Genomic DNA, 12,578 nt, shown 5'->3' on the forward strand with positions numbered 1-12,578 from the left:
TGGGGGGAAAAGAGACAAATTCTCAAAAAAAAAAAAAAAAAAAAAAAAAAAAAAAAGAAAGAAAGAAAGAAATATGTTTGGTTACCATCTTGCTGCAATTTCCTTATGTGTTATTTGGCTATATAAAGCCATCTTTTTTCTGTAATAATGCAGGTATGAATGGAGGTTTAAGTGATTAAATAAGCAGAAAATCATCTCACAAGGCAGCCAAACTGGGCTTAGAGAAGAAAGTCATTGAAGAAATTCTGCATGTAATTATGTTCATTTTAGAATCTATGAACTTTGGCTCCTTCTACTTGGCAGTGCCAAGCTACAATAGAGAAACAAGCAAATATTTCTCTTTAGCTGCCCTGAAGCTCAATAGCCTCTATTTACCTGGGACGTTCAGTTACAGTACTGTTATAGGAAAATTCCTTTTTTAAAGCTTTTATGGGCTTTTGTTATAATAATCAGCAATGCCCTGAACAGCAGCAGTGTCTTCCCTGACTTTTATATGACTGTAACCCTCAGTCCCCGCTGGGAATAAGTCATTACCACCAGATGCATCAGCAAAGAGGCTGATGACCAGAGGTTCTGGAGAGTGGACACGCCATGGTGTGCAGCTGGTGAGCAAATGACATTTTTGAGGGCCTCCCAGATGGCCTTGTCAGGAGGCTGCAGTGAATACAGACAAATGGGAATAATTGAGGGGCTCCTCACCTCAGGACTGGGATTTGGCTGGAGCACAAGCCTGTGATGACTCTTTTTCAATTTCTCACCTCTAAAAGACAGTAACAAAGTCAAGCCTCTGCCTAACATAACTAGCTACTAATCCATGTGGGGGACTTAAATTTCTGAATATTCATTAAAAATATTTAACAGAGAAGCTAAGCATACTGTTTTGGGTGTTGTAAGAGGAAGACACAAATTAAAAATACCATGATTTCTGCTTTTGAGGAACACTGCACTTTAAGAGAATATACATATACATTTAACAATACAAAGCAATATTTTTGTTTTTTCATAAATACAAGGTACTCTTTTTTTTTTTTTTTTTTTTGAGACAGGGTATAAGTACGTAGCCACAGCTGGCCTGGAACTCCATGTGTGGACCAGGCTGGACTTGAACTCACAGAGATCTGCCTGCCACAGCATTTTTTTTTCAGTCTTTTTGAGAAAGGGTCTCCCTGTAGCCCCAGCTGTCCTGGAACTCCCTATGTAGACCAGGCTGTCCTCGAACTCACAGAGATCTACCTGCCTCTGCCTCCTGAGTGCTGGGATTAAAAGTGTGAGCCATCACACTCAGCAAGATAACTTTTAAAAGCTTATTTATGCCAGGTGTGGCATCCCAGCCAGGGCTACATAGTGGGACCTTGTTTCAAAACAACAAAATCTTATTTATAGGATACCAGGCTCAAACTCATTAGTCAAACCTATGCAAAACACCTCCACGTGCTGATAATGTTTTATAACTTTATGTGTATGAGTGTTTTGCCTGCATGCATGTAAGTGCACCTGTGCATGCACTGTCTGTGGACACTAGAACAGAGCATCAGAGCCTCTGGAACTGGAGTTAGGAACAGTTGTTAGCCACCACGTAGGTGCTGGCTGCAAGAGTAGCCAGTGCTCTTAACCACTGAGCCATCTCTCCAGCAACCCTCTTGGTGATTGGAGAGATTTTTCTTTTCCTTTTTTAAGACAGGGTCTCCCTGTAGCCCCCAGCTGGCCTGGAACTCACTATGTAGACCAGGCTGGCCTAGATCTCATAGATTCTTCCTCAGTGCTGGGATTAAAGGTGTGTGCCACCACACCCGGCTCCCCTAGATCATTTTTATCTTTAGTTCTTCTTGTTCCTCTTTTAGGATGTGTGAAAGCTTTCTAGTCTGAAATTAATGTTTAAAATACACACTCATTGCTGAAAAGTCAATGTGTACTGTATACCTGAATAGTAATAATCCAATAAGAAAAATATTTCAGAATAAAATTGCATGGAGCACATTAATTCCCACTTTCTAATAAGGAAAGCAATTCTGTAAGTTGGGGAGCTTCAAGAAAGTTGCTTGTCTAAGTGATAAAGGTGACTGAAACCCAGGTTCACCAGATGTTACCATCCTACCACATGGCCTTGAAAATTGTCTTTTCCTGGCCAGGCGTGGTGGTGCACGCCTTTAATCCCAGCACTTTCTAGGCAGAGGCAGGTGGATCTCTGTGAGTTCGAGCCCAGCCTGGTCTACATAGTGAGTTCCAGGTCAGCTGGGGCTACAGGGAGACCTTGCCTCAAAAAGACCAAAAAAAAAAAAAAAAAAGGAAAATTGTCTTTTCCTAAGTACTGGAATTGCCTGTAAAATCCATTTCCTTTACACTTTGAAGAAGGGGCAATGGGTTCTGCATGCCATTCAGTTTGGTAAAATCAAAAGGAGATTCTCTGCTCCTTATTGTGTGCTAATTCTCTAATTCTGCTTAAGTTTACTGTTGGGAATGAAACTGGTGCTTTCTTTATAGATTCATTGTTTACTTCCTGAATTTACTTAATAATCTCTGTTGCAGCCCAGGTACTGCAAACACATGATGCAATGGTGAATTCGATGTTCCCCGAACTAGTATAATCCTACTCTATGCTTACCTTCCTATTTATCCAGCCACTGCTTATCAATGATGGTCAGGTGAGATGGGTCAGTGAGTAACTTGTTTGTCCCACATGCCTGACACCAGAGTTACTCTCCAGAACCCAGGTGAAGGTGGACTGACTGACTCCACAAAGTTGCCCTAAGGGGGGGTGGTGAGATAATTCAGAGAGTGAAAGTGCTTGCTGCCACGCCTGACAACCTGAGTTCAATGTGTGGAACTTACATGGTAGGACAGAACTAACTCTGGAAAATTGTCCTCTGACCTCCACACCCATGCCACTGCAAGCAGCATGTAAGCATGCAAGCCCACAAGTGTGTACGTGTACATACACATGCACACACATACCACATAAAACAATTAATTTGCTGACTTAGACTTTCTCTTCTATTCCACTGATACATATGGCTATTTATTAATCAGCTTGGGTTACTATAACAAAATATTACTAGCATCAACAGAAATGTGTTTCCCACAGTTCTGGAGGCTGGGATGTCCGAGGACAGGGGCTACTCAGGTTGGTGTCTGTTGAGAGCTCTCTTCCTGGCTTGCAGATGGTCTTTCCTTGGGGCATACATGTGAAGACAGGGTATTCTCTCCATTCCTCTTCTTATAAAGCCCCATCCTCATGACCTAACCTTAGTCACTCAAGGAAGGCACACTCTCCAACTATATGCAATTAGTTGGAAATGTGGGTTCCAACACAGGAAGTTTGGGGAAATGCAGTTCAGTCCAGAGCAACTGTCCTTTGGCAGTATCACACAGTCTTGACTGTACTATACTGACTATACTATAGCTGTATAGTAAAGTTTGAGTTCTTCAACTTTGCTCATCATTTAAAAATCAGTTTTTAATATTCTGGATTTTTTGCATTTCCATATAAATATTAGGATCAATTTTCCTATTTCTGCAAGTAATCCAGCTGGAACTTTGTTGAAGAGTACATACACGGAACTGAATCTGTAGTTTAACTTGGGAGTATTGCCATTTTATTGGCATTGAGGCTTGAAGGCTGGGGAGTATCTCAGTGGTAGAGTAAGCTTATCTAGCATACTAAGACCTGGCTTTGATCCCAGTACTAGTTAAAAAAAAATTATGTCTTCCAACCTATAAATACAGATTTCATTTCCACATGTTTAAGTAATTTTCTTTACAACATTTTATTTTCTTGTCATATTTTTTTACTTTATTATTTTTATTTTATGTGTGTGTATTGCCTGCACATAGGTTAAGTGCACCCATGTCATGCAATGCCTGTGGAGGTCAGAAGAGGCTGTCGGATCCCCTGGAACTGGAGTTACGGACAGTTGTTAGCTGCCATGTGGGTGCTGGGATTCAAACCTGAGTCTTCTGCAAGATCAACCAGTGTTCTTAACTCCAGCCCAATTATTGTCTTATATTTTTATATATTTTTAGACATGTTCTCATATACCCTGGCTGGACTTCAAACTCGTAATCTTCCTGCCTAGCCTCCCAAATGCTAGTATTGGGAGTAGGAACCACGATGATTGGCTCTTATATATTCTTATATATATTCTGTGCTGGATAGCTTCAGTTGTCAACCTGACACACATGGGAAGAAGGAACCTCAACTGGGGAATTAACTTTATAGGAATGGCCTACAGACATGCCTGTGAGGCATTTTCTTGATTGTTGAGTGATACAGGAGTATCCAGCCCACTGTGGTGGTGCCACCCCTGGGCAGTGGTCCTGGGTTGTATATGAAAGAAAGCTGAGCACAGGCCAGAGAAGCAAACCAGTAAACAGTATTCCTCCATGGTCTGTCTCCAGGTTCCTGCTGGGGCTTCCTAGGATGATGGGCCAAATAAACCCTTTCCTCTCCAAGGTGGTTTTAGAATTGCTTTACCACAGTAGTAGAAAACAAACTAAGACACTTTCCAATTATCTTACTGCTTTTGTTGGTACTGTAACACAGATTTTCCTTTTTTTGAGACGGGATTTTGCTCTGTTGCCTAAAGCTAGTCTTGAACTCTTAGGCTCAAATGATCCTCAGCCTTCTGAGTTCCTGGAATTACAAGTGTAAACTACTTCATTTGGTTGCAATTATTTTTTAAATTTCAATTTTGGGTTGTTCTTTACTAAGTAGTTATTTAAAACATTACAAGTTTACTTTTTAGTTCTAATAGTTTTTAATTTAAAACATTCTCCTATTTCTTAAGATTTCCTATGTAAGGGTTGGAGAGATGACTCAGTGGTTAAGAACACTGGTTACTCTTTCAGAGGACCTGAGTTTGATTCCTAGCATCCACATGGCAGTTATAACTCTAGTTCCAGGGGATCCAACACCCTCTTCTGTTCCGAGGGCATTCATTGCACAACATAAGTGCACTCATATACATACACACAGGCAAAACACTCATACACATAAGAATAAAAATAAAAAAATTAAAAAAAAACATGAAAATATTTCCTGTGTAAGATCAGGACATTTGAAATAGGGCTGTCTCACCTCTTCCATATTAACCTGGATTCGTGTTCTTTTTCTTGTACTGTTGTCCTAGCTAGACCCTCTATTCTCGGATTAAGTAGAATTGATACAACAGACCTGCATGCCTTGTTCCTGTCTATGTAGGAAAGTATCCGTTTTCACAGTTAATATATTAGATATGGGGTTTTCATAGATGCTATTCATGAGGTTGAAAAAGTTTCTTTATATTTCTAATTTTTAAACTAGTTTGCCATGGCCAGGTGTGGTGGCACATGCCTTTAATCCCAGCACTCAGGAGGCAGAGACAGGGGGAATCTCTGTGAGTTCAAGGCCAGCCTGGTCTACATAGTGAGTTCCAGGACAGCTGGGGCTACAGGGAGACCCTGTCTCAAAAAGACCAAAAAAAAAAAAAAAAAAAAAAAAAAAAAAAAAAAAAAAAAAAAAAAAAAAAAACATAGTTTGCCATGAAAAAATATTGAATCTTGTCAAAGGGTTTTTTCCTGCATCTACTGAAAAGATTAGGTTTTTTTCCCTTTATGCTGTTAATATGATATACTGATTTTTGTATGTTAAAGCAAATATTATATACCTGAGATAAATTCCACTTACTGTGCAAGTATTATGAAATAATAGTTATCCTTACTAATGTAGCACCTTGTGATATTTTCTGTTTTTATTCTTTTTTCATTTTTAGCATAATTTGTTCTAAATTGATTTTAAAAACATATAAATGAGTCATGAGTCACAGTTTGAAAACTATTGCTACCAGCCAGGGGTATATTAAACATGTTAAGAGAGAGGACAGAACGAACAGTGACTTCATCAAAATGGAACTGGAGTGCTGGAATTCGGTTTTCTGTGTCTGCATCAAACATCCTGGTGCCACAATTTGTTGGCGAGCCACTCTGCAGCCAGCATAGCAGGGGTATGCTTAGAGGACTGGGCAGGGGCTACTTTACAACTCACAAGTAAACAGTGCTTAGCATCTTTATGGTCCATGCCAGTGAATATCACTCTGTGCTATACAGCATACCAACCAGCATAACATGATCCATGGTCTTAAGTATCAAATAGAAATGTACAAAAATGAAGATATAAAGGGCTAGAGATACAGCTCTTGGTAGAGTGATCCTGTATTAGTTACTCTTCTGTTGTGATAAGACACCATAACCAAGGCAACCTAGAAAAGGAAGAGTTTATTTGAGCTTATGGTTCTAGAGAGCTACAGAGTCCATAATGGCGGAGGAGGCATGGTGGGAGAGATGGGCAGACCAGAAAGCCAAGTGGTCACATCTTCACGCAGGCACATGAAGCAGAGACAGGAAATCCAGGAAGACTTAAAACCTCTCCACTGCTTGGCTGCTCTTCCAGAAGATCTGGGTTTGATTCCCAGCACCCACATGGTGGGCTTAACAACTGTCTGTAACTCCAGTTCCAGGGAATCTGACATCCTCTTATTTTTGTGGACAATGCATAACACAGGTACATTTACACTCATACATAAAATAAAAATAATAAATAAAATATTAAAAAAGGAAACTTTTTTGAAGTATGGTGTCCTAGTTTGTTTCTTCATTGCTGTGACAAAACACTCTGACCACTACCAACTTGGGGAGGAAAGGGTTTATTTAGCTTACATATCACAGGTCACAGTTCATCTGGGAGCCCAAGGTAGGAAGGAACTCAGGGCAGGAACCTGGAGGCAGGAGCTGAAGCACAGGCCATGGAGGAAAGCTGCTTACTGGCTTGCTCCCCTGGCCCCTGCTCAGCCTGCTTTCTTATGCAACACAGGCCCACCTGCCCAGGGGTGGCACCACCCACAGTGGGCTGGGCCCTCCCACATCACTCATCAAGAAGATGCCCCTGAGACATGGCCACAGGCCAGTCCAATAGAGGCAATTCCCCAACTGAGGCTCCCTCAACCCAGGTGTGTCAAGTTGACACTAAAGCCATCCAACACATATGGATTCCTATTTCTGTGGCACTTAACAGCTGCTTACTGCACATAATATCCTCACACAGTTATTTATTTTTATTTTATGTATATGAGTTATGTCTGCATGTATGTAAATGCACACATGTTGTGCAGTGCCTGCAGAAGACAGAAGAAGGTGTTGAATTCCCTGGAATTGAAGTTATAGATGATTGTTAGCCACCATGTGAGTGCTGCGAACTGAACCTGAGTCTTCTGTAAGAAGAGTCAGCGCTCTTTTTTTTTTGGATTTTTAAAGACAGGGTCTCCCTGTAGCCCCAGCTGGCCTAGAACTCAGTATGTAGACCAGGTTGGCCTTAAACTCACAGAAATCCACCTGCTGGGCCTAAAGCCATGTACCACTACGCCCAGTCAGCAGTCAGTGCTCTTAATTGCTGAGCCATCCCTCCAGCTCCACCTCCCCCATGCAACATTTTTTTTTTTTCCGGTCTTCTTTGAGACATGGTCTCCCTATAGCCCCAGCTGTCCTGGAACTCACTATGTAGACCAGGCTGGCCTTGAACTCACAGAGATCCACCTGCCTCTGCCTCCCCAGTGCTGGGATTAAAGGCATGTGCCACCACGCCCAGCTACCCCATGCAAATTTTTAATTTAATTTAATATGTGGCCTCACTGTATTACACAGCATGGTCTTGAACTTATGAAATGAGCCTCCTGCCTCACCCTCCCAAGCAGCTGGGACTGCTATCAATGCAATTTGGGACTATGTGGTGGTAAACTCTCAAATTTAACATGAGGCATTATTACATTTATTTGGATATACCAAAACTGCTTGCAGTTCAATGAGTTGCTGACAAAAGTACTTGTCAAGATACAGAAGTATTTAGAAAGTCCTGTCTATTCCTTTCTAGTCAGTCTCTTCCTAAGTTCCAAGGAAACCACTATTTTTATTTATATTTTGATAGATTAGCCAAGCCTTCATATTTATGGAATTAAAAAATGTTTTTAAAAGACAAGTTTCACAATGAAGCCAGGCTGGCCTGGAGCTCACTAGTCGTCTAGTCTGTGTGTTTCAGGATGGCCTCAAACACATGATGGACTCTCCTATTTCAGCTTCCCAGTGCTGGGATTACAGGCACAAGCCATGCCAGGCTTGGGATTCTATTTTGTGTTTGTCTTCTTTCACTCAATGTATTTTTGTGATTTATCCACATTAGAGTGCTTGTCAACAGTGTTTAAATATTCACGAGAATCTACTTGATGAATATATCACAACTTACAAATTCTTCTGGTGATGACTATTTGGGATGTTTCTGACTTTTTGCTATTTTTAATAAACAAGTCATTAACACTAACTTGGCAATTTTTTTTTCTGTTCCTTAAGAGGATTTAAAAATTTGAACTATAATGCCAGGCATGGTGGCACACACCTTTAGACCCAGCACTCAGAAGGCAGAGGTAGGCAGCTCTCTGTGAGTGTGAGGCCAGCCTGGTCTACATAGTGAGTTCCAGGATAGCTGGGGCTACAGGGAGACCCTGTCTCAACAAGACCAAAAAAAAAAAAAAAAAATTCCTTTATAATACTAACCCATGGTTGTGTAGGAATTTCCTCCAAGATAAAACATTCCACCTTGGAAGGAAGCTCCTTAAAACACAGGATGTTCAAAAGGGAGGTAAAAACTATTCCATCCTGTAGTGAAGCTCCTTGAGCTCAGGAAGTAGATAATTCAAAAGCTTCAGGAAGTCTCTGAAGTTGACCAGATTCACTAGGCCCTAACCTCCCCCAAGCATAAATAAGCAGTGAAGACTGATGGGAGAGACAAACTGAGCTGCCTAGAAGAGGCTCAGATGAGCCAAGCTGCCTAGAAGAGGCTCAAACCAACTCATCAGCCTGGGAAAGACACTCTCCAACTTGTTGATCGGCCTGCAGGTTGTGCAGTGCACTCCAGGTTTCCAGATGTCTTGAGGTGTTATCCAGGCTGAGGTGGATTTTTGGTGACACAGCTCTGTTGCTATTAAGTAGCCCCTCACCCATATATTCCTGTAAGTAACCCAAATAAAACTCATTCATTCACCAAGTTGGACTTTGGTAGTATCCTTACTTTGGTAATGTCATTGGTTTCCTATTTAGGGTGAGATATTTGTTCATGTCTCCCTGGGAACTGAGTCACACAAGATCCATAACCATACACAGAGAATTTTTTATTTGAGATAAAGTCTCATTGTGTAGCCTGGGCTGGCAGCCTGGATCTCACTGTGAAGACCAGTCTGGCCTTGAACTCAGAAATCAAGCTGCCTCTGCTTCCTAAGTGCTGGGATTAAAGGCATGTGCCACCACGCCCTCCACAACCATATTTTCTTAAAGACTTTCATTTTTTTACTTATTGTAGTAAAATATGTATAACATAAAACTTACCTTTTAAACAATTTTTAGTAGTATTAAGTATATTTATATTTCTGTTTAGATATTAATTTCTTATGCCAGTATCTCTTTTTTAAAATTTTTATTTCTTATTTTTATATGTATGTGTGTATTGCCTTCATGTAGTTAAGTGCACCTGTGTCGTGCAATGCCTGTGGAGAACAGAAAAGACTGCTGGATCCCCTGGGACTGGAGTTACAGACAATTGTTAGCTGCCATGTGGGTGCTGGGATTCAAATCTGGGTCTTCTCCAAGAAGAACCAGTGTTCTTAACCACTGAGCCATCTCTCCATACTAGTATCTCTTAAACTAGAATTTTTAGAATCATTTACCAGGTTTCAACATTTTTTTTCTCCTTTAAAAAGGATTCACACATCACTCAGATTAGGAATCAATGTAGTGGCTGGAGAGATGGCTTAGCAGTGGTTAAGAACATTTACTGCTCTTGCAGAAGACTGGAGTTCTGTTCCCAGCACTTTCATCAAGCCACTCACAACCACATGTACTGCCAGTTCCAGGGTATCCAGTGCCCTCTCCCCTCTGTGGGTACCTGCACTCACGTGGTGTGCATAAATTCATACCCACACATAAATTTTTTTAAAAATCTTAAAAAAATTATTCTAGGAACTGGTAAAATGGTTTGGTAGGTAATCTGAGTTCAATCTGTGGAACACACATGAAGGTGGAAGGAGAAAACAGATTCCACAATGCTGTCTTCTGACCTGCACACTTGCAGCACATAGGCATGTGCACACACAGAGTAATGATTTTTTAAAAATCTTTAAGAACTGCCTGCCTCTGTCTCCCAAGTGCTGGGACTAAAGGCATGGCCCACCACGCCTGGCTTGCTTTTAAATTATTAAGAAGTAGGTATTAGGAAGTTTTAAATGAACTATTAAAATTTCTTAAAGTCATACATTGTAGACTAAATATAGACGAATTTAATCTAAATAAGAACATCCATTTTGAGTAACAAGACCGAGCATATATATTCACTACATATATACACACATACAGGCCTGACTGGCCTGGAGCTGCTATGTAGACCAGACTAGCCTTGAGCAGAGATGGGCCTGCCTCTGCTTCCCCAGTGCAGGGATTAAAGGCGTGCGCCACCAAGGCCGGCCCTCGACAGATATTTTTAAATACATACAATGTTGCAGGGAATTATGCTAATCACTGTGAATTATCTATAATGTAGCTATTATCACCTCACGTTACCGAAGTTCAAAGTAATGAAGAAACTTAAGAAGGTTGTAACGTGAGCGGGATAGGACTCAAGTCAGGCTCAATCCAAAGGTCCTGCTCCTAAGGATACCGCATACTGCTTCCCAAGTAGCACATTCTATTTTACATTGTTGGTGCCCCCACCTCCCGCCCCCGGGATTCTTTCTGGGAGAATGCCCAAGCCTATTCCCCAACGGAGTGGAACTCTTGTTTCCTAACCAACTTACCACCAGCACGTTCGCCCTCTGGGTAGAATTCTACCCCACCTTCCGCGCCCAGGTCCTTGCAGAGCCTTTTCCCCGTTCCCTGGTGACCTCAGCGGCGCCCCGAGCTCTGCACCTAGGTCGCCGGCAGAGCCTGGTCCCTCACCACCTAGCAGTGGCCAACTCCTCACTCCAGTGATCCCACCGCGTCGCTGCCCCAAACCCCAAACCCTAGTCCCCCCGCAGAACCCCCGGACTCTGAGATCCCTGTGCCCCAGTTGAGAGAGCAAAGCTTCTCAGGGACTCCTTACCGTGATATCGTGGTCGGGTCCCGAGCGACAGCCAACCTCTCCCTACAGTGGCGCCCAACCCACCCATCATCTTTTTCTGCGTCCTAGTGTCTTCCCACAACTTCTCCACCCATCTCCTGGCCGTTTCGGTTCCCGGGTCCCCCAGAAAACTCACGCAGGGCCTCTATTCTGAGTGCCTCCAAGGGTTGGCTCCACACTTTACCTCTCGCTGCCGCGGACTGCGACCTACTACTGTTCAGCGCCGCTGCGCTGGCCAGCCGGGAAGCCGCCCGGGCGAGTGGGCAGCCGAAGCTCCGCCCCTGCATCCCCATTGGCTGCCGTTCTCCGAAGGTCCCGCCCCTCAGGCTCGCAGCCCGCCTCTCCGCCCCGCTTCCCTTGTTTTCATTCCCTCTGTCACACGAGGCAGTGGCAAGCCCGGAGTGGGAGGGGAAAAGTGGAAGAGGGAAGGGGGCGGGAAGAAGGCGGAAAGTGGAAGGCCCCGAGAGCCTCTCTGTCTCCAATTTGGCTCGGTTCTCGACTGCTCCGGGCTGCCGTGGTATTGTGGGATCGCGGCGCCCGTCCCCAGCGCTCGCATCCGCAGGGGAGTCCACTCGAGAGCGCCTCCTGTCGTCCCCAAGGCTGCGCTGCCATTCCTCGGTCCCCCCCCAACTCCTCCCGCCCCCCCATCGCCTCCTCCTCCATCCTCCAGTTCAAAATGGCGACGGCGGCGGCAGCGGTAGCGGTGGCGGCGATGGCTCCTCCGGGCTGCCCGGGTGCGTGCCCCAACTTCGCCGTGGTCTGCTCCTTCTTGGAGCGCTACGGGCCGCTGCTAGACCTGCCCGAGCTGCCGTTCCCGGAGCTGGAGCGGGTGCTGCAGGCGCCGCCGCCGGACGTCGGCCACGGAGAAGGTAAGCGAGCGGCCCGAAAGCCCGGCGGAAAGCGGCCCTGGCGCGCTCCTGCGCCCCGCACTTCCCCGACATCCTGGGGCGGTGCGGCCCGACTCTGCGCCTGGGGCTCGGCTCCGCCGGATTTGCCCGCTCCGTGTCGCCCGCGGGGGTCCTAGGCGCTGGGGAGGCGGGGCGGAGGCCCCCTCGGGCCGCCGAGCTCCGCGAGGACAGTGGTGGAGGCGTCGCGGGCCCGGAGTCGGGGCCCGGGAGGGGGCATTGTGCGGGGCGGACGCTCCGGGGCCCGCTCCCCGAGCGCCGTGGTCGGCCCCCCAGCCCTGCTCCCTTTGGGTGGCGGGGGAAGGGGAGCGCAGGTTCCGGCCAGCTTTGCGCTTTTCTCCTCCCCTCCTCCCACCAGTCCCCCCCCCGCGGTCTCCGGGGAGGCTGGGCCCATCTTCTCCGGTCGCCCCCTCTGCTCACTCCACCTGAGTGGGCGGGGGCCGGCGGACACTTTCTCTCCTCCTCTCTCCTCTCTCTCCTCTCTCCTCTCTCCTCTCTCTCTCTCT

At 44.8% G+C, this 12,578-nt stretch overlaps 1 protein-coding gene across 1 annotated transcript in view; it reads left to right on the forward strand.

Annotated features, from left to right (window-relative positions):
• The first annotated feature begins 11,727 nt into the window (after positions 1-11,727).
• Positions 11,728-12,578, forward strand: part of Rsf1 (remodeling and spacing factor 1) — a 149,145-nt gene continuing 148,294 nt past the window's right edge. Inside the window, exon 1 of the mRNA XM_008844208.3 lies at positions 11,728-12,036. Within this exon, the coding sequence (XP_008842430.1) occupies positions 11,844-12,036 (193 nt within the window). The 5' untranslated portion in view covers positions 11,728-11,843. The remainder of the gene's footprint in view (positions 12,037-12,578) is intronic.

The sequence above is a fragment of the Nannospalax galili genome, unplaced genomic scaffold (assembly GCF_000622305.1).
Source record: "Nannospalax galili isolate Female #2095 unplaced genomic scaffold, S.galili_v1.0 scaffold278, whole genome shotgun sequence".
Classification (NCBI taxonomy): domain Eukaryota; kingdom Metazoa; phylum Chordata; class Mammalia; order Rodentia; family Spalacidae; genus Nannospalax; species Nannospalax galili.